This window comes from Oncorhynchus masou, chromosome 27 (genome assembly GCF_036934945.1).
Source record: "Oncorhynchus masou masou isolate Uvic2021 chromosome 27, UVic_Omas_1.1, whole genome shotgun sequence".
NCBI classification, from domain to species: Eukaryota; Metazoa; Chordata; class Actinopteri; order Salmoniformes; family Salmonidae; genus Oncorhynchus; species Oncorhynchus masou.
This window is the reverse complement of record NC_088238.1, coordinates 39,195,816-39,218,542: the sequence shown is the minus strand read 5'-3', so window position 1 is coordinate 39,218,542 and position 22,727 is coordinate 39,195,816. Positions and strand designations below refer to the sequence as shown.

Below are 22,727 nucleotides of genomic sequence, written 5' to 3'. Positions count from 1 at the left end.
CATCTGTAAATTACTTTGTTGAGCTTCACAAGAAATTGGAGATACTTTCGGATGATTTGGACAAATGCTAATATCGGTCCCATGACTTGAATGGGATTTGCGCCGCAAATGCTAAAACGTTAGCATGTGGAAACAATGCCAGGGAAACTAAACCAATGCATGGATTGCTGTCATAACTTGTCTATAGACTGCTTACAGGGAAAAGGAAACCAATGTGTCATTTTGTAATTTGGGTGAAATATCCCTTTAAAGAGAGTGGTAATACAGACCCATTATATTTCACTGTCAAGAGGATAATAACACTGTAGGACATGTGGGAGTAAAATCAGATTTACCTGTCAAAATTAGGGATTTAAGGTGAATTCTAGGATTTTCCCTAGAGTGACCTATATCACATTGATTAATCAACAACGTGTAATGTAAAAAATATGAAGTTGTAATTGTTTGTTAGAATATTCGGTTGTCAACCCTGGAGGTTGAGATGGAATAAGTCAGGTATCTGACCAGCAGGATAATTATTTTAAGAGTAAAGTATAGAGTTCAAAGGGCAAATCATGTTATCTTTATTGTTGATCAATTTTGAGTTATAATATCCAGACAACTCTTTTTATAATAAGAATAATACATGTGTTATAGGCAGGGATGTTCACTTTTTTGGCAGACAAGTGTGGAGCAAGTTTAGATGGTTTGGAAGGAAATCATTAATACATAACACCACGTGTAAAAATGTCATACTTTAATAATAATAGCAAACGTAGCTTTTCTAAAACATACAAAAAAGAAAAAAAAATCCTCTTAGATACAGATAAGTACAGGTTTATTATAATAGTCAACAGCCGTGCTTTTTCACTCAATGTGTCGTGTTTTAAACCATGAGAAGATCTTGTAACAATGAACGAACGGTTAATAGTAAAAGTCACTTAGCCAAAAGGGAGATAATAGTTTCCGTTATATACCGTTGGTTGGATGGTATCCACCCTCCTCTGTTGCATGACTAAGTGAAAATTTGACTTAAATGGAAGTTAGGAATTACCCCAGACAATGAGTGAGTTGTAGTGTGAAATTACTGTTAGCCAGCGTGCACTAGCTAACCAGCCATGACTGTTTGTTTACATGGGAGGCTGTTGAACAGTGAGTTCGACTTTCACGATTACAACACTTCCTGGTGCAACAACCAACACACAGCTACATACACAGCCACCTAGCTACACCAACAACACCACTACTAGATATGTGCAATCTGATATCACCTTACATCCGGAGGCCTCCATTTCTTTTGTTAAACGGGAAAAACAAGGACTAAGTCTAAACCAACCATATACAGTAGCACACCACCTTGCACATTCTTAAAAAATAAAATAAAAATATGACTGCCTTCCAAATGACACCCTATTCCCTATATAGTGCACTACTTTTGACCAGAGCTCTTTGGGATTCCCTATGAGCCCAGGTCAAAAGTAGTGCACTGTATAGGGATTAGGGTGCCATTTGGGACGCACCCCAAAAACAGAATGTTTTGCCGCAATGCTACTACTGGTTTTAAATGCTTCTCCGTTGAATCGATGTACACCCAGTATAGTGACAATGCCATGAGGGTTTTGAGGAAGACACTGGACAGTGCTGGTGAAATGGACACAGTAACACACACACACATGTGCATGTGTGCAAACACACAGCCGTTGGGGGGATTATTAGGGATCTGCTTTGAGTTCAATCACAGTTGCCGAGGTAACGTACAGTCTCAACTTCTTAACTGGACTCAGTGTTACATAGAGAACTTTGCGTAAGCGGTTTACACAAAATCAACATAGTGACAAAGTCAAAACAACAAAGAGTGGGGAGGAGGGAAGTGTGGCAGGGGCGGAGCAACGTAATTAAGCAACATAAAGATATCACCAGTGTTTCTTCCTCTAACCCCTACAAATCGCATTTCAAACTGAAAAAAAAACCCTGCATCCCTTAATAATCATGACCATCGTCGTCATCATCTTCATCGTCATCATAATAACACAACACACAAAACAGAACGCGGTCGGTCTACTCGTCATCCTCCTCCTCCTCCTCATCCTCCTCCTCGTCTTCCTCGTCGTCATCATCATCATCGTCATCCATATTACTCTTCGTCGTGGGTTTAGGGGCCATCACCATGCTCGGAGCACCCACCTTCCCCTTACCGGACTTATAGTCAGCCACGTCCTGGAGAGAGAAAGAGAGAGATAGTGAGAGAGAGTAGGGAGGGAGACAAATGTGTTATTATCACTATCATATTATATTACTATCTTACTATCTGAATGAAGTTTACAAGCGATATGGATACATCTCTAAGGTGGCTTCCTCCCCTTATCTCCTTTCGAGATGAACCCATAGCAAGGTATAGCATCTTGGTTCTGTCGGCGTGTGGTTTGTTTGCTTAGTATTGTATTCTGAGTGGACCCCAAGGAAGAGCAGCTTATCCTAAATGTAAGAGGATCTGAATATAAAAAAGCACTAATTCAAAAACTAATACACAGTTGTTCTTCTACCTTCTGATACTTGTCTTTGAGTTTGTTGGCCTTGATCAGGTAGGGCTGTTTCGTAGCATCAGTAAGGTTGTTCCACTGCTCGCCTAGTTTCTTGGCCACGTCCCCTATCCCCAGGCTGGGATGCTGGGCCTTGATCTTGGGCCGGTGGTCCGCGCAGAAGATGAAGAAACCAGATCTAGGGAGAAAGGTACAATTTAAAAAAAAGGTACAATATTCATTTATTTACCCGTATGGATTTTCTTTTGTCATTTTGGGTGATGTGACGTCTTATGTGAGTATTGATATAAACACGAGCTAAGTAGTGTGTTGCGTGTCTGCCTGTCCCCCCGTCTGTCCACCCAGTCATATACAGTGCCTTCAGAAAGTATTCACACCCCTTCACTTTTTCCACATTTTGTTGTGTTACAGCCTGAATATAAAATTGATTAAATTCAGATGTTGTGTCACAGGCCTACACACAATACCCCATAATGTAGAATTTGAAAAAATTCATAAAAAATGAAAAGCTGAAATGTCTTGAGTCAATAAGTATTCAACCCTTTTGTTATGGCCAGACTAAATAAGTTCAGGAGTAAAAATGTGCTAAATGCCACTGGCCTACACACAATAACCCATCATGTCAAAGTGGAATAATACAAAAGAAATGGCTTAACAAGTCACATAATAAGTTGCATGGACTCACTCTTTGTGCAATAATAGTGTTTAACATGATTTTGGAATGACTACCACATATCTGTACCCCACACATCTGTAAGGTCCCTTAGTCGAGCAGTAAATTTCAACCACAAAAAAACAGGGAGATTTTCTAATGCCTCGCAAAGAAGGGCACCTATTGGTAGATGGATAAAAAATAAAATATCCTTTTGAGCATGGTGAAGTTATTAATTCAACTTTGGATGGTGTATCAATACACCCAGTCACTACAAAGATACAGGCGTTCTTTCTAATTTTTTCAGATAAAAAGAACGGAATAGAGCTAAGCACTGGCAAAATCCTAGAGGAAACCTGGTTGAGTCTGCTGTCCAACAGGGAGACAAATTCACCTTTCAGCAGGACAATAACCTAAAGCACAAGGCCAAATCTACACTGGAGTTGCTTACCAAGATGACATTTAATATTCCTGAGTGGCCTAGTAACAGTTTTGACTTAAATCGGATTGAAAATCTTTGGCAAGGCTTGAAAATGGCTGTCTTGCAATGATCAACAACCAACTTGACAGAGCTCAAAGAATTTTTAAAAGAATAATGTGCAAATATTATACAATCCTGGTGTGGAAGACTCTTAGGAACTTACCCAGAAATCACTGCCAAAGGTGATTCATAACATGTATTGACTCAGGGGTGCGAAAACTTATGTAAATGAGATAATTCTGTATTTAATTTGCAATACATTTTCAAATATTTCTAAAAACATGTTTTTACTTTGTCATTATGGGTATTGTGTGTAGATGGGTGTAACAGGCTGTAACACAACAACACGTGGAATAGGTCAAGGGGTATGAATAATGTCTGCGTGTGTGTGTGTGTGTGTGTGTGTGTGTGTGTGTGTGTGTGTGTGTGTGTGTGTGTGTGTGTGTGTGTGTGTGTGTGTGTGTGTGTGTGTGTGTGTGTGTGTGTGTGTGTGTGTGTGTGTGTGTGTGTGTGTGTGTGTGTGTGTGTGGTACATACGGGGGCCTCTTTGGTGCATTGGGGTCCTTCTTCCTTCCCTTCTTGCCGCCAGGGGCAAAGTGCATCATCTCATTGTCATAGCGCACCTTATCCTGCTTCGCCATGTCCTCAAACTTCCCCTTCTCTTTGCCAGACATAGTCTGCAAAAAAATCATAACATTTATACCACTTTAAAACATTCCCACCAGTAGATGGACACACGGTTTGTGTTCATTAAGCACCAAACAAAAAAAGTTCTTATGCAAGGTTGCATGTGTTGTAAGCGTTTCATAGTATTTTTTATACATGATAAATAGACTTAACCCTGTACCCTTGAGGGGCTACGTGGACGTGTCCTTCAATATAAGACATCAGTATTTTTGTGTTTTCTGTTGCAATTTTTGGGGGAAATATAATTGCTGACATAAATTTACATTGCATGCTAAGTCAGCATGACATCATTAAATACATGTGTGGTCTTGTTGCGCCACCTAAAGTGGGGAATATGTAACTGCTCATTCGTTACCAAATAACTTGCCATTCTTGACTTGTACAGTACGTTTGTCAAACGTGTCCTTTATGGGAACAATAGATTTGGAAACAAAAGAATGATTGAATTTCATTTAGCTCCGTCCCAATAACCAAACATGTGCAGTGCACTACGTAGTATTAAGAGATGTAAACTCGAAAAATCTACTATCTCATCTTGTCAGCATCATGTCTATACAGTGACTTGTGAGCTGTGAAAATAATTCCCTCTTGAAGAAAATTAAAAGTCATCATCGTTCATCAATTAAACAATCAATCAATCATCTGTCTACACATCAATGAATCAACCATCCACCAACAATCAATCCCATCCACCAACAATCAATCGCATTCTCGGAAGAACAATAAAGATCTATTCTATTATATTCTATTCTCACCTTCCATCGTCCGGAGCACTTCTTGGAAAACTCAGCAAAGTTGACAGGTATCTCAGGACTCTTCTTCTTGTGCTCCTCACGGCAGGTCTGAACAAAGTAGGCGTAGGCAGACATCTTGCCTTTGGGCTTCCCAGGGGTGCCTTTAGCCATCCTGGTCACTGGGCGGGGCCTAGTGGCGTTGTGTAACTCGTTTATTGGTCAATTGGTCAGGTGGTTGATTGGGTCAGTATCTGGAGAGTGGAGAGAAGATGGATATCGGTTCATTCAATGCTGTGGTTCGATTTTTGCTGGGGAAGTAAACAAAATATATATTTTTTGATCAGGTGATGAAACTGACAAAGAATACTGAACAAAAATATAAATGCAACATGTCACAATTTAGTTACATTTCATATCAGGAAATCAGTCAATTGAAATAAATAAATTAGGCCCTAATCTATGGATTTCCCTAATCTATGGACTTTGAATACAGATATGCATCTGTTGGTTACAGATACCTAAAAAAAAGTTAGGGGCATGGATCAGAAAACCAGTCAGTATCTGGTGTGACCACCATTTGCCTCATGCAACGCGACACATTTCCTTCGCATACAGTTGATCAGGCTGTTGATTGTTGCCTGTGGAATGTTGTCCCACTCCTCTTCAATGGCTGTGCGAAGTTGCTGGACATTGGCGGGAACTGGAACACGCTATCATACACATCGATCCAGAGCATCCCAAATATGCTCAATAGGTGACATTTCTGGTGAGTATGTAGGCTGGGACATTTTGCAGCTTCCAGAAATTGTGTACAGATCCTTGCGACATGTGGCAGTGCATTATCATGCTGAAACATGAGGTGAAGGCAGCAGAGGAATGGCACGACAATGGGTCCCAGGATCTAGTCACGGCATCGCTGTGCATTCGAATTGCCACCAGTTAGATGTATTGCCAAATTCTCTAAAACGGCATTGGACGCAGCTTATGGTAGAGATGTACATTCCATTTTCTTGAAACAGCTCTGGTGAAGGTCCCTGCAGTCAGCATGCAAGTTGCACACTCACTCAAAACTTGAGACATCTGTGGCATAGTGTTGGTGACAAAACGGCACATTTTAGAGTGGCCTCTTATCGTCCCCCGCACAAGGTGCACCTATGTAATTATTTGTGCTGTTTAATCAGTTCTTGATATGCCACACCTGTCAGGTGGATGGATTATCTTGGCAAAGGAGAAATGCTCACTACATCTTGCATTTATATTTTTGTTCAGTGTACATTGGCCATGGCATTTTCATTTTTTATGATTATTCAATCAAGGTTTGATAACATTTGTTAAAGTCTCTATATTGGTTTGTTAAAATGAATAGACTAATTTAGACATAATTTGATTACGCAACATCTATTATATTCATTTAACATCATTTAGCCACCAAGTGAAGGTCGACTTCATAGTATGGTGGAACCATAGAATAAGAATGAGTTCTAGACTTAGAATGAGTTATAAAATCTGAATGAGTTCCAATTAGCTCTAGAATTAGAATTGGTTGAAATGAATTAGCATTCTATGGGTGTGACACTGAAGAAGAAATTGCTCAAGGAGTCTTGGAATTAAGGAAAATGTGGAATTAAGGAAATTATATGAATTTTAAATAATGTATCTAGGAGTCTGTGTGCTGTTTTGATGTCTGTTTTTGATTTGTTATTATGTTGTACAATGTACTATGTAATTACAATGTAATACGATTGCATTATTTAAAGTGTTTTATTTTAATTCCTCAAAAATACTTAAAATGATTTAACTACTAACTATTTGAGAAATATGATATCATTGTTAGGAATGTGAATTCATACTCTGATATAAATTCAATATTGGAAGAAAAAAAACGATTTCGAATCTAAAAATAATTTTTGAATTTTTACAAAATACCTTACATTAAATCTCAATCTAATAAGGATGCCCCGCCATATTCTCCTCTCGCCACCGCCCACCTCCTTGTCATTAGCCATTTTCAGGTTTTTAATTTCATATTTTTCAGCTCCCCTAAACTTTACTTCACTGCGTCCAACGCAACGCGAACTCAACTCTCTTCATACAAGCTATAGTATAGCGAGCGCTCCGACTCTGGTTACAATGTTGCGATAGAATGAGAAGCTTCAACTACACGGACAGAGAAAAAACAAAGGTCATCAACGCGAATTATTCATCTTCCATTTTGTGAAATGCGTTCTCATGAGAGAAACTCCTGTTTATTTTCCACCTTCTTGCATATCTAGATCTTACTTTGCCCAAAAATGTATGACTTTGCCTGGTTTTAATTCGCCGCTCCGTTCGGTTGCTTTCAGTCCCAGTTCATAGCGCCTTGTATTGGGTAGTACTAGCTGCTATACAGGCGAAGAGAGCTTGCTGTTCTTCGCTGGAGCTCCCATTGAATAAAATGGCTTCTGTAGGTCTAGCGAGAGGAAGGCTTATGGGCTTGACTATGTAACAAAGCGATACACACCACCTCCGGTTCCAAGGGCTATAACGACTAAATTTGACCGTTAATTAAAAACAAAACAACGTAGTCAGATAAAATAAAGACGGTTATATTTATTCATGTTAAAACAGTAAAACTGGCAATGCGTATTTCGTGACATTTCACTGTTTTCCGAAGTTATACCCCTGACGGTCGCTTGGTGCATTGCTATCCGTTAACAAAGACAGTGCGCCAGCCATTTCTTATGCGAGTCACCCTGGTGCAAGCGAGAAGTTGCGAAAATGAGTAAAAAGGGGGGAAATAAAAATCCTTTACGGCAAAAAGTTAGAGATAAACATTTCGAATGGAAAACGATAAAGAGCGGTATTTTTCGTCCGTAGGAAATTGTTTTTTTCCAAAAAAAATCGCCGTCCCTTCTCCGTGTTAGAACTGTCTCTCTTCAATGGTTTAAATCGCCAGCCATTTTACTACATGGTGAGAGCGATCATTTGACTAAGCAAGATACAAATCTCCAAAACTAATTTTCGACGATGACATTCACATTTTCTTTACATGGTTGAATAGAGATAATAAAGTCGGGCGGAAAACGAACATTTCCTCTGAAAATGTACGAGTATTTATGTAGATGACATCGAAATTGGTTCGCAATAGAAGGACAGTGTTATTCGTAGACAGGCTATAGCCAGCCATATTCAGTGTCACACAGCAGAGATGCGTGTGAGGAATACAAGCCTCAGAAAATGTACAGTTTAATAACTTTTGGTTACTTTAAAAATCAGGAAAAAACAAAGAGTCAACGAAACAACAGTGACATGTTCATTTTCGTTATATGGTAAATGACCATGTAAACGACAATAAAATAGATCAAGAACATTCTCGGCAGATTTCTGTCAATAACACAACACATCACACATTATAGGGAGGAAAATTATCAAACACTATTTGCCTGCAAGATGAATAACATCTAAACACATGTAAACTATAATTGCACTAAAATACCACATAAACACTTAAAAATAACACAATCTTACTTCAAATGATTAAAATGACAATCTAATTTAACACAAAACAATATTCTTAAGGTATTTCAATGGAAAAGTAAAAAAATAAAAATAAATGTTAATGTCATGTTATTATTGCGTTATGAATAACATAACAGTGGAACGTACCTGTATTGTTAACGATCAGTCAGTCTGGATTCTGGAATCCTACAGTCTCGCCTTTCCCCTATCTTCTCTATCCCCATGTAGACTACACAGCCTCGCGCTAGCTCAATACGAGAACGGCCTGATTGGCTAGCGGCCGGGTTGATTCAAAATAGCCTCCCAAACTGCTGATTGGACGTGTCTTCACACGCGCTCCGGATTTCTTGTTCGTTATTGGTCGTCACGGAGGCCTGGTCACACCCACCCCTTTGAAAAAGAGCCGCTGAGAAAAGTTTTAGACTAGTATAGAAATAAGTTCACAGGGTGAGGATGGTAGGCAGTGTGTGCTGTTAGTGCGTATGGGTACAGGCTGTATGCTGACATAGAGGTTCAATGGGAGATCTTTTTAGATGTTGGGAGACAGCGTTCTTTCTCAGGTGATGGGTTCAAATAGGACAGTAGGCTACAGATACAGATCTGAACACACCTGTAAAGTCATTGAATTGACAAAGGATGGATATACATAATACGATAATGAATGAATTTTACTACAGTTTTACATATGTAGTGATAAAATGTATAGTTTATTGGAGTTAGGCCTATAGATAATTAAGCAATAAGGCCCAAGGAAGTGTGGTATTGTGGCCAATATACCACAGCTAAGGGCTGTTCTTATGCACTATGCAACGAGGAGTGCCTGAACACAGCCCTTAGCCGTGGTATATTGGCCATGTATCACAAACCAACGAGGTGCCTTATTGCTATTATCAACTGGTTACCAACGTAATTAGAGTAGTAAAAATAAATTATTTGTCATACCCGTGGTATACGGTCTGATATACCATGGCTGTCAGCCAATCAGCATTCAGGGCTCGAACCACCAAGTTTATCATATTTAATGAATCACTGTAGGATAATTACCATGTTGTAATCATTTAATAAAATGTAGTTAGATGGTGCTATATTTCTCATTAATTTGAGATTAAGACCTGAGGATTTCTCTCATTGCTTATAGTGGAATCTATAGAATAGATTATGTGGAATGGTCTCTTCAGGAAAATGCTCTAATACATGTTTTACCTCCGACTAAACTATCCCTTTAAAGGGGGGTCCTCCAGATCTACTTCTTGTGGGCCACACCATTTTGAGTGAACTGTCCCTTTAAAGCAAATGCATATATTTCAGTGTTTGTTGATTTTCGCCATTTCCTTTTAATCATAGATATATTTTTACCATGGCAACCAGGTGTTTAGACTCTTAAACCAATCAATCATATTGATCAATGAAGTGCTGGTGTGGGAAGATATATGAAAATCAGCGGGACTGCATGCAACCCTCAAGGACTGGAGTTGTGCATTGTTGTTTTAAAGCAGGGCAGGCCAATGGTCCTCTTTGGGAGCTGTACCCAGTTGTGCTGTAGTAGGGAGAAGCTACCCTACTGCCTCCAGCTACACCTACCCTAAGGTGTGCGATGTGTGTTATAGTAGGGCTGGACCAAAAGACTGCATACACACTGCACAAGAGACCCAAACAGTATCTGATCCCCAAGGTGAAGGAATGGCACACATCCAACTCCACATTTAAATATATGTGATTTGGTCTCCGTTCCATTTCCAAAAACTTGCATGATTTGTCATAGATCACTTGCTCCCATGCTCCTTTCTCTATGCTTTTGACCCAAGGTGACAGCAGAGCAACAGAAACAGCCTCTGGTATCTGAGAAAAGGGCTATAAAGCTAAAATTCAATAGGAATTGTCTATGGGCTATAGGTGGAGCCATCACAACATTGGTAGTGCTGCACAGCTGTAATTACACTTCTACATCATGCAGCAGCTGTAGTCTGTAGCTGTAGAGTAATTACACTTTTACATCCTGCAGCAGCTGTAGTCTGTAGCTGTAGAGTAATTACACTTCTACATCATGCAGCAGCTGTAGCCTGTAGCTGTAGAGTAATTAAACCTTTTACTGCAGTAGGTTAAATCAGGGTCACACAGTGTTTCTTGGTAGTCTTAAATATATCTACTTTGAGACAAAAGTACACACCTCACACACATGGCAAGGGGCTTAAAAATAGAAGACACCTGGACCATGTCAGATATAGAGTTGAAATGTGTTACATTTGTAGTTAGTATCCCAAAATTAAATGTTTTATACATCACAGAAGACTGAACTACAACAAAATCGTTTGACATAGAAACACCAGATTTTCAGCGTTATTAATATTATTTTTTAAGTTGATTGAGTATTAAAAATATGAATAAAATCAAATGTATTTATATAACACTTCTTACATCAAATGATGTACAGTGCTGTACAGAAACCCAGTCTAAAATAACATTCCACCCATGACGCCAGTAGGTAATTTGACTGCAGGAAAGGGCTACTTTTCTACAGCATGCAGCAGCTGTAGTCTGTAGGGTAATTCAACTTCTACATCATTCAGCAGTTGTAGTCTGTAGGGTAACTCAACTTCTATATCATTCAGCAGTGTAGTCTGTAGGGTAATTAAACTTCTACATCCTACAGCAGCTGTAGTCTGTAGGGTAATTCAACTTCTACATCCTGCAGCAGTGGAGTCTGTAGGGAAATTCAACTTCTACATAATTCAGCAGCTGTAGTCTATAGGGTAATTCAAATTGTACATCCTGCAGCAGTGTAGTCTGTATGGTAAATCAACTTCTACATCCTGCTGCAGTGTAGTCTGTAGGGTAATGCAACTTCTACAGCATTCAGCTGCTGTAGTCTGTAGGGTAAATCAACTTCTACATCCTGTAGCTGCTGTCGTCTGTATGGTAATTCAACTTCTAGATCATTCAGCAGTGTAGTCTGTAGGGTAATTCCACTTCGACATCCTGCAGCTGCTGTAGTCTGTAGGGTAATTCAACTTCTACATCATTCAGCAGCTGTAGTCTGTAGGGTAATTAAACTTCTACATCATTCAGCAGCTGTAGTCTGTAGAGTAATCCAACTTCTACATCATTCAGCAGCTGTAGTATGTAGGGTAATTCAACTTCTACATCATTCAGCAGCTATAGTCTGTTGGGTAATTCAACTACTACATCATTCAGCAGCTGTAGTCTGTAGGGTAATTAAACTTCTACATCATTCAGCAGCTGTAGTCTGCAGAGTAATTCAATTTCTACATCCTGCAGCAGTGTAGTCTGTAGAGTAATTCAACTTCTACATCCTGCAGCAGCTGCAGTCTGTAGAGTAATTCAACTTCTATATCATTCAGCAGCTGTAGTCTATACGGTAATTCAACTTCTACATCCTGCAGCAGTGTAGTCTGTAGGGTAATTCAACTTCTCCATCATTCAGCAGCTGTAGTCTGAAGGGTAAATCAACTTCTACATCCTGCAGCAGCTGTAGTATGTAGGGTAATTCAACTTCTACATCATTCAGCAGCTGTAGTCTGTAGGGTAATTTCAAATTCTACATCCTAACAGCAGCTGTAGTCTGTAGAGTAATTCAACTTCTACATCCTGCAGCAGATGTAGTCTGTAGGGTAATTCAACTTCGACATCCTGCAGCAATGTAGTCTGTAGGGTAATTAAACTTCTACATCATTCAGCAGCTGTAGTCTGTAGGGTAATTCAACTTCTACATCATTCATCAGCTGTTGTCTGTAGGGAAATTCAACTTCTACATCCTGCAGCAGAGTAGTCTGGAGAGTAATTCAACTTCTACATCCAGCAGTAGCTGTAGTCTGTAGAGTAATTCAACTTCTATATCATTCAGCAGCTGTAGTCTACAGGGTAATTCAACTTCTGCATCATTCAGCAGCTGTAGTCTGCAGAGTAATTCAACTTCTACATCCTGCAGCAGAGTAGTCTGGAGAGTAATTCAACTTCTACATCCAGCAGTAGCTGTAGTCTGTAGAGTAATTCAACTTCTATATCATTCAGCAGCTGTAGTCTGTAGGGTAATTCAACTTCTACATCCTGCAGCAGAGTAGTCTGGAGAGTAATTCAACTTCTACATCCAGCAGTAGCTGTAGTCTGTAGAGTAATTCAACTTCTATATCATTCAGCAGCTGTAGTCTGTAGGGTAATTCAACTTCTACATCATTCATCAGCTGTAGTCTGTAGCTGTAGAGTAATTACACTTCTACATCATGCAGCAGCTGTAGTCTGTATCTGTAGAGTAAATTACACTTCTACATCATGCAGCAGTGGTAGTCTGTAGCTGTAGAGTAATTACACTTCTACATCCTGCAGCAGCGGTAGTCTGTAGCTGTAGAGTAATTACACTTTGACATCCTGCAGCAGTGTAGTCTGTAGGGTAATTCAACTTCTACATCATTCAGCAGCTGTAGTCTGTAGGGTAATTCAACGTCTACATCATTCATCAGCTGTAGTCTATAGGGAAATTCAACTTCTACGTCCTACAGCAGCTGTAGTCTGTAGAGTAATTCAACTTCTACATCCTACAGCAGCTGTAGTCTGTAGGGTAATTAAACTTCTGCATCATTCAGCAGCTGTAGTCTGTAGGGTAAATCAACTTCTACATCATTCAGAGCTGTAGTCTGTAGGGTAATTCAACTTCTACATCATTCAGAGCTGTAGTCTGTAGAGTAATTCAACTTCTACATCATTCAGAGCTGTAGTCTGTAGGGTAATTCAACTTCTACATCATTCAGCAGCTATAGTCTGTTGGGTAATTCAACTACTACATCATTCAGCAGCTGTAGTCTGTAGGGTAATTAAACTTCTACATCATTCAGCAGCTGTAGTCTGCAGAGTAATTCAATTTCTACATCCTGCAGCAGTGTAGTCTGTAGAGTAATTCAACTTCTACATCCTGCAGCAGCTGTAGTCTGTAGAGTAATTCAACTTCTATATCATTCAGCAGCTGTAGTCTATTCGGTAATTCAACTTCTACATCCTGCAGCAGTGTAGTCTGTAGGGTAATTCAACTTCTCCATCATTCAGCAGCTGTAGTCTGTAGGGTAAATCAACATCTACATCCTGTAGCAGCTGTAGTCTGTAGGGTAATTCAACTTCTACATCCTGCAGCAGCTGTAGTATGTAGGGTAATTCAACTTCTACATCATTCAGCAGCTGTAGTCTGTAGGGTAATTCAACTTCTACATCATTCAGCACCTATAGTCTGTTGGGTAATTCAACTACTACATCATTCAGCAGCTGTAGTCTGTAGGGTAATTAAACATCATTCAGCAGCTGTACATCCTGCACTTCTACATCCTGCAGGCAGATCATTCAGCAGCTGTAGTCTGTAGGGTAATTCAACTTCTACATCATTCAGCAGCTGTAGTCTGTAGGGTAATTCAACTTCTACATCATTCAGCAGCTGTAGTCTGTAGGGTAATTCAACTTCTACATCATTCAGCAGCTGTAGTCTCATTAGGGTAATTCAACTTCTACATCCTGCAGCAGCTGTAGTCTGTAGGGTAATTCAACTTCTACATCATTCATCAGCTGTAGTCTGTAGGGTAATTCAACTTCTACATCATTCATCAGCTGTTGTCTGTAGGGAAATTCAACTTCTACATGCTACACAGCAGCTGTAGTCTGTAGAGTAATTCAACTTCTACATCCTGCAGCAGAGCTGTAGTCTGTAGGGTAATTCAACTTCTACATCATTCAGCAGCTGTAGTCTGAAGGGTAATTTAAATTATGCATCATTTATCAGCTGTAGTCTGTAGAGTAATTCAACTTCTACATCATTCAGCAGCTGTAGTCTGTTGGGTAATTCAACTACTACGTCATTCAGCAGCAGCTGTAGTCTGTAGGGTAATTCAACTTCTACATCCTGCAGCAGTGTAGTCTGTAGAGTAATTCAACTTCTACATCATTCAGCAACTGTAGTCCATACGGTAATTCAACTTCTACATCATTCAGCAGCTGTAGTCTGTAGGGTAATTCAACTTCATACAGCAGCAGCTGTAGTATGTAGGGTAATTCAACTTCTACATCATTCAGCAGCTGTAGTCTGTAGGGTAATTCAACTTCTACATCATTCATCAGCTGTAGTCTGTAGGGTATTTCAAATTCTACATCCTACAGCAGCTGTAGTCTATCCTGCAGCAGCTGTAGTAATTCAACTTCTACATCCTGCAGCAGCTGTGGTCTGTAGGGTAAATCAACTTCTACATCCTGCAGCAGCTGTAGTCTGTAGTCTGGGTAATTCAACTTCTACATCATTCAGCAGCTGTAGTCTATACGGTAATTCAACTACTACGTCATTCAGCAGCTGTAGTCTGTAGGGTAATTCAACTTCTACATCATCCTGCAGCAGTGTAGTATGTAGGGTAATTCAACTTCTACATCATTCAGCAGTTATAGTCTGTAGGGTAAATCAACTTCTACATCATTCAGCAGCTGTAGTCTGTAGGGTAATTCAACTTCTATATCATTCAGCAGCTGTAGTCTATACGGTAATTCAACTTCTACATCCTGCAGCAGCTGTAGTCTGTAGAGTAATTCAACTTCTACATCCTGCAGCAGCTGTAGTCTGTAGGGTAATTCAACTTCTACATCATTCAGCAGCTGTAGTCTGTTGGGTAATTCAACTACTACTTCATTCAGCAGCTGTAGTCTGTAGGGTAATTCAACTTCTACATCCTGCAGCAGTGTAGTCTGTAGAGTAATTCAACATCTACATCATTCAGCAACTGTAGTCCTTACGGTAATTCAACTTCTACATCCTGTAGCAGCTGTAGTCTGTAGGGTAATTCAACTTCTACATCCTGCAGCAGCTGTAGTATGTAGGGTAATTAGACTTCTACATCATTCAGCAGCTGTAGTCTGTAGGGTAATTCAACTTCTACATCATTCATCAGCTGTAGTCTGTAGGGTATTTCAAATTCTACATCCTACAGCAGCTGTAGTCTATACGGTAATTCAACTTCTACATCCTGCAGCAGCTGTGGTCTGTAGAGTAAATCAACTTCTACATCCTGCAGCAGCTATAGTCTGTAGGGTAATTCAACTTCTACATCATTCAGCAGCTGTAGTCTATACGGTAATTCAACTACTACGTCATTCAGCAGCTGTAGTCTGTAGGGTAATTCAACTTCTACATCCTGCAGCAGTGTAGTATGTAGGGTAATTCAACTTCTACATCATTCAGCAGCTATAGTCTGTAGGGTAATTCAACTTCTACATCATTCAGCAGCTGTAGTCTATACGGTAATTCAACTTCTATATCATTCAGCAGCTGTAGTCTATACGGTAATTCAACTTCTACATCCTGCAGCAGCTGTAGTCTGTAGAGTAATTCAACTCCAGCAGCTGTAGTCTGTAGTAATTCAACTCTACATACATCCTGCAGCAGCTATAGTCTGTAGGGTAATTCAACTTCTACATCATTCAGCAGCTGTAGTCTATACGGTAATTCAACTACTACGTCATTCAGCAGCTGTAGTCTGTAGGGTAATTCAACTTCTACATCCTGCAGCAGTGTAGTCTGTAGAGTAAATCAACTTCTACATCATTCAGCAAATGTAGTCCATACGGTAATTCAACTTCTACATCCTGTAGCAGCTGTAGTCTGTAGGGTAATTCAACTTCTACATCCTGCAGCAGCTGTAGTATGTAGGGTAATTCAACTTCTACATCATTCAGCAGCTGTAGTCTGTAGAGTAATTCAACTTCTATATCATTCAGCAGCTGTAGTCTATACGGTAATTCAACTTCTACATCCTGCAGCAGTGTAGTCTGTAGGGTAATTCAACTTCTCCATCATTCAGCAGCTGTAGTCTGTAGGGTAAATCAACTTCTACATCCTGTAGCAGCTGTAGCAGCTGTAGTCTGTAGGGTAATTCAACTTTACATCCTGCAGCAGCTGTAGTGTGTAGGGTAATTCAACTTCTACATCCTGCAGCAGATGTAGTCTGTAGGGTAATTCAACGTCTACATCATTCATCAGCAGCTGTAGTCTGTAGGGTACAATTCAACTTCTGTAGGGTAATTACATCCTGCAGCAGATGTAGTCTGTAGGGTAATTCAACTTCTACATCCTACAGCAGCTGTAGTCTGTAGGGTAATTCAACTTCTACATCATTCAGCAGCTGTAGTCTGTAGGGTAATTCAACTTCTACATCATTCAGAGCTGTAGTCTGTAGAGTAATTCAACTTCTACATCATTCAGCAGCTGTAGTCTGTAGGGTAATTCAACTTCTACATCATTCAGCAGCTGTAGTCTGTTGGGTAATTCAACTACTACATCATTCAGCAGCTGTAGTCTGTAGGGTAATTAAACTTCTACATCATTCAGCAGCTGTAGTCTGCAGAGTAATTCAATTTCTACATCCTGCAGCAGTGTAGTCTGTAGAGTAATTCAACTTCTACATCCTGCAGCAGCTGTAGTCTGTAGAGTAATTCAACTTCTACATCATTCAGCAGCTGTAGTCTATTCGGTAATTCAACTTCTATCATCCTGCAGCAGCTGTAGTCTGTAGGGTAATTCAACTTCTCCATCATTCAGCAGCTGTAGTCTGTAGGGTAAATCAACATCTACATCCTGCAGCAGCTGTAGTCTGTAGGGTAATTCAACTTCTACATCATGCAGCAGCTGTAGTCTGTAGGGTAATTCAACATCATTCAGCAGCTGTACATCATTCAGCAGCTGTAGTCTGTAGGGTAATTCAACTTCTACATCATTCAGCAGCTGTAGTCTGTAGGGTAATTCAACTACTACATCATTCAGCAGCTGTAGTCTGTAGGGTAATTAAACTTCTACATCCTGCAGCAGCTGTAGTCTGTAGGGTAATTCAACTTCTACATCATTCAGCAGCTGTAGTATGTAGGGTAATTCAACTTCTACATCATTCAGCAGCTGTAGTCTGTAGGGTAATTCAACTTCTACATCATTCAGCAGCTGTAGTCTGTAGGGTAATTCAACTTCTACATCCTGCAGCAGCTGTAGTATGTAGGGTAATTCAACTTCTACATCATTCATCAGCTGTAGTCTGTAGGGTAATTCAACATTCTGTACATCATTCATCAGCTGTAGTCTTGTCTGTAGGGAAATTCAACTTCTACATGCTACAGCAGCTGTAGTCTGTAGAGTAATTCAACTTCTACATCCTGCAGCAGATGTAGTCTGTGGGTAATTCAACTTCTACATCCTAATTCAACTTCTACATCATTCAGTAGCTGTAGTCTGAAGGGTAATTTAAATTATGCATCATTTAGCAGCTGTAGTCTGTAGAGTAATTCAACTTCTACATCATTCAGCAGCTGTATTCTGTTGGGTAATTCAACTACTACTTCATTCAGCAGCTGTAGTCTGTAGGGTAATTCAACTTCTACATCCTGCAGCAGTGTAGTCTGTAGAGTAATTCAACATCTACATCATTCAGCAACTGTAGTCCATACGGTATTCAACTTCTACATCCTGTAGCAGCTGTAGTCTGTAGGGTAAAACAACTTCTACATCCTGCAGCAGCTGTAGTATGTAGGGTAATTCAACTTCTACATCATTCAGCAGCTGTAGTCTGTAGGGTAATTCAACTTCTACATCATTCATCAGCTGTAGTCTGTAGTCTGGGTATTTCAAATTTACATCCTTCAGCAGCAGCTGTAGTCTATACGGTAATTCAACTTCTACATCCTGCAGCAGCTGTGGTCTGTAGGGTAAATCAACTTCTACATCCTGCAGCAGCTATAGTCTGTAGGGTAATTCAACTTCTACATCATTCAGCAGCTGTAGTCTAGCTGTAGTCTGTAGGGTAATTCAACTACTACATCATTCAGCAGCTGTAGTCTGTAGGGTAATTCAACTTCTACATCCTGCAGCAGCTGTAGTCTGTAGGGTAATTCAACTTCTACATCATTCAGCAGCTGTAGTCTGTAGGGTAAATTCAACTTCTACATCATTCAGCAGCTGTAGTCTATACGAATTCAACTTCTACATCATTCAGCAGCTGTAGTCAGCTTCTACATCCTGCAGCAGCTGTAGTCTGTAGAGTAATTCAACTTCTACATCCTGCAGCAGCTGTAGTCTGCTGTAAGGGTAATTCAACTTCTACATCATTCAGCAGCTGTAGTCTATACGGTAATTCAACTACTATCATTCAGCAGCTGTAGTCTGTAGGGTAATTCAACTTCTACATCCTGCAGCAGTGTAGTCTGTAGAGTAAATCAACTTCTACATCATTCAGCAAATGTAGTCCATACGGTAATTCAACTTCTACATCCTGTAGCAGCTGTAGTCTGTAGGGTAATTCAACTTCTACATCCTGCAGCAGCTGTAGTATGTAGGGTAATTCAACTTCTACATCATTCAGCAGCTGTAGTCTGTAGAGGGTAATTCAACTTCTATATCATTCAGCAGCTGTAGTCTATACGGTAATTCAACTTCTACATCCTGCAGCAGTGTAGTCTGTAGGGTAATTCAACTTCTCCATCATTCAGCAGCTGTAGTCTGTAGGGTAAATCAACTTCTACATCCTGTCAGCAGCTGTAGTCTGTAGGGTAATTCAACTTATACATCCTGCAGCAGCTGTAGTGTGTAGGGTAATTCAACTTCTACATCCTGCAGCAGCTGTAGTCTGTAGGGTAATTCAACGTCTACATCATTCAGCAGCTGTAGTCTATAGGGTAATTCAACTTCTACATCCTGTCAGCAGATGTAGTCTGTAGGGTAATTCAACTTCTACATCCTACAGCAGCTGTAGTCTGTAGGGTAATTCAACTTCTACATCATTCAGCAGCTGTAGTCTGTAGGGTAAATCAACTTCTACACTTCTACATCCTGCAGCAGCTGTAGTCTGTAGAGTAATTCAACTTCTACATCATTCAGCAGCTGTAGTCTGTAGGGTAATTCAACTTCTACATCATTCAGCAGCTGTAGTCTGTTGGGTAATCAACTTCTACATCCTACAGCAGCTGTAGTCTGTAGAGTAATTCAACTTCTACATCCTGCAGCAGATGTAGTCTGTAGGGTAATTCAACTTCGACATCCTGCAGCAATGTAGTCTGTAGGGTAATTGAACTTCTACATCATTCAGCAGCTGTAGTCTGTAGGGTAATTCAACTTCTACATCATTCATCAGCTGTTGTCTGTAGGGAAATTCAACTTCTACATCCTACAGCAGCTGTAGTCTGTAGAGTAATTCAACTTCAATATCATTCAGCAGCTGTAGTCTGTAGGGTAATTCAACTTCTACATCATTCAGCAGCTGTAGTCTGCAGAGTAATTCAACTTCTACATCCTGCAGCAGAGTAGTCTGGAGAGTAATTCAACTTCTACATCCAGCAGTAGCTGTAGTCTGTAGAGTAATTCAACTTCTATATCATTCAGCAGCTGTAGTCTGTAGGGTAATTCATCATTCACATCATTCAGAGCTGTAATCTGCAGAGTAATTCAACTTCTACATCCTGCAGCAGAGTAGTCTGGAGAGTAATTCAACTTCTACATCCAGCAGTAGCTGTAGTCTGTAGAGTAATTCAACTTCTATATCATTCAGCAGCTGTAGTCTACAGGGTAATTCAACTTCTACATCATTCAGCAGCTGTAGTCAGCAGAGTAATTCAACTTCTACATCCTGCAGCAGTGTAGTCTGGAGAGTAAATCAACATCTACATCCTGCAGCAGCTGTAGTCTGTAGGGTAATTCAACTTCTACATCATTCATCAGCTGTAGTCTGTAGCTGTAGAGTAATTCAACTTCTACATCATGCAGCAGCTGTTGTCTGTATCTGTAGAGTAAATTACACTTCTACATCATGCAGCAGCTGTAGTCTGTAGCTGTAGAGTAATTACACTTCTACATCCTGCAGCAGCGGTAGTCTGTAGCTGTAGAGTAATTACACTTCTACATCCTGCAGCAGCTGTAGTCTGTAGAGTAATTCAACTTCTATATCATTCAGCAGCTGTAGTCTACAGGGTAATTCAACTTCTACATCATTCAGCAGCTGTAGTCTGCAGAGTAATTCAACTTCTACATCCTGCAGCAGCTGTGGTCTGTAGAGTAATTCAACTACTACGTCATTCAGCAGCTGTAGTCTGTAGGGTAATTCAACTTCTACATCCTGCAGCAGCTGTAGTCTGTAGGGTAATTCAACTTCTCCATCATTCAGCAGCTGTAGTCTACATCAGCAGCTGTAGTCTGTAGGGTAATTCAACTTCTACATCATTCAGCAGCTGTAGTCTGTAGGGTAATTCAACTTCTACATCCTGTAGCAGCTGTAGTCTGTAGGGTAATTCAACTTCTACATCCTGCAGCAGCTGTAGTGTGTAGGGTAATTCAACTTCTACATCATTCATTAGCTGTTGTCTGTAGGGAAATTCAACTTCTACATCCTACAGCAGCTGTAGTCTGTAGAGTAATTCAACTTCTACATCCTGCAGCAGATGTAGTCTGTAGGGTAATTCAACTTCTACATCCTACAGCAGCTGTAGTCTGTAGGGTAAAACAACTTCTACAGCATGCAGTAGCTGTAGTCTGTAGTGTAATTCAACTTCTACATCATTCAGCAGTGTAGTCTGAAGGGTAATTTAAATTCTGCATCATTTAGCAGCTGTAGTCTTTAGAGTAATTCAACTTCTACATCATTCAGCAGCTGTAGTCTGTAGGGTAATTCAACTTCTACATCATTCAGCAGCTGTAGTCTGCAGAGTAATTCAACTTCTACATCCTGCAGAAGTGTAGTCTGTAGAGTAATTCAACTTCTACATCATTCAGCAGCTGTAGTCTGTAGAGTAATTAAACTTCTACATCCTACAACAGTGTAGTCTGTAGAGTAATACAACTTCTACATCATGCAGCAGCTGTAGTCTGTAGAGTAAATAAACTTCTACATCCTACAACAGTGTCGTCTGTAGAGTAATACAACTTCTAGACCATGTAGCAGCTGTAGTCTGTAGAGTAAATAAACTTCTACACCTACAACAGTGTAGTCTGTAGAGTAATACAACTTCTACATCATGCAGCAGTGTAGTCTGTAGAGTAATTAAACTTCTACATCCTACAGTAGCTGTAGTGTGTAGAGTAATCACATTTCTACATCATGCAGCAGTGTAGTCTGTAGAGTAATTAAACTTCTACATCATGCAGCAGTGTAGTCTGTAGAGTAATTAAACTTCTACATCATGCAGCAGTGTAGTCTGTAGAGTAATTACATTTCTACATCATGCAGCAGTGTAGTCTGTAGAGTAATTAAACTTCTACATCCTACAGCAGCTGTACTCTGTAGAGTAATTAAACTACTACATCATTCAGCAGCTGTAGTCTAGCTTTCGGGTAAATTCAACTTCTACATCATTCAGCAGCTGTCGTCGAGCTTTAGGGTAAATTCAACTTCTACATCATGCAGTGTCTATTACACACCATTTAAAACCAAGCTAGAGGCAATTCCTTAATATGCAATATGGCACTATCATCAACTTTTTTTGCCATTGGAAAGGGAAATGGAATTTATATTTATATCACCACCAATGTGTCTGTCTGTCTGTCTGTCTGTCTGTCTGTCTGTCTGTCTGTCTGTCTGTCTGTCTGTCTGTCTGTCTGTCTGCCTATCTGTCTGTCTGTCTGCCTGCCTCTGTAATAGCTGGATGCAAATTAAAGTTTAAGATCATAAATAATTCTCTATTAGCCTACACAACCTCACTAAAACACCTAGCCTACAGGCCTTTCCAGAATATGCAATATGGAACTATTATAGGCCTTTTCGACATTAAAATAGGAAATAAGCTACGGGATTTAAATCACCACTGTGTCTGTGTGTCTGTCTGCTGTCTGCCTGCATTTGTGTGTGTGTGCGTGTCTGCCTCTGTAATAGCTGTAGGCGAATGAAAGTTCATCGTCATGCATAGTCTATTACACACCCTCACTAAAAAAACAAGCCTACACGCGATTCCTGAATATGTAATATTGCACAATCATAGGCATTTACACCATTGGAATAGAAAATAACGGGATTTAAGTCACCACGGTGTCTGTGTGTCTGTCTGCATCTGTAATAACCGAAAGGAACCGCCCTACGCCGCCGTTGTAACGTATGATTCCACCACGCTGTAGCTTGTGCTGCTGCGCCAAACTACCACCCCGTCGTTTCTCCACCAGC

General features: G+C 40.0%; 1 protein-coding gene across 1 annotated transcript; it reads right to left on the bottom strand.

The window, feature by feature from the left end:
* Positions 1 to 719: 719 nt before the first annotated feature.
* On the bottom strand, positions 720 to 8,824 carry hmgb3a (high mobility group box 3a). The gene is made up of 5 exons (XM_064940158.1): positions 8,719 to 8,824; positions 5,095 to 5,324; positions 4,190 to 4,329; positions 2,523 to 2,697; positions 720 to 2,196 (listed from the first exon to the last, which is right to left on the bottom strand). Exons 2-5 carry the CDS (start codon positions 5,242 to 5,244, stop codon positions 2,038 to 2,040), a joined length of 624 nt encoding a protein of 207 aa, XP_064796230.1. The 5' UTR covers positions 5,245 to 5,324; positions 8,719 to 8,824; the 3' UTR covers positions 720 to 2,037.
* Positions 8,825 to 22,727: the final 13,903 nt, after the last annotated feature.

Bases quoted from the DNA above. Each gene is read 5' to 3' on its own strand.
- hmgb3a (XM_064940158.1), bottom strand. From the start codon at position 5,244: ATGGCTAAAGGCACCCCTGGGAAGCCCAAAGGCAAGATGTCTGCCTAC. The intron at 4,330-5,094 runs GTGAGAATAGAA...ATTTTTTTGCAG, and splicing joins AGTGCTCCGGACGATGGAAG to ACTATGTCTGGCAAAGAGAA. The intron at 2,698-4,189 runs GTATGTACCACA...CTTTCTCCCTAG, and splicing joins AATGCACCAAAGAGGCCCCC to ATCTGGTTTCTTCATCTTCT.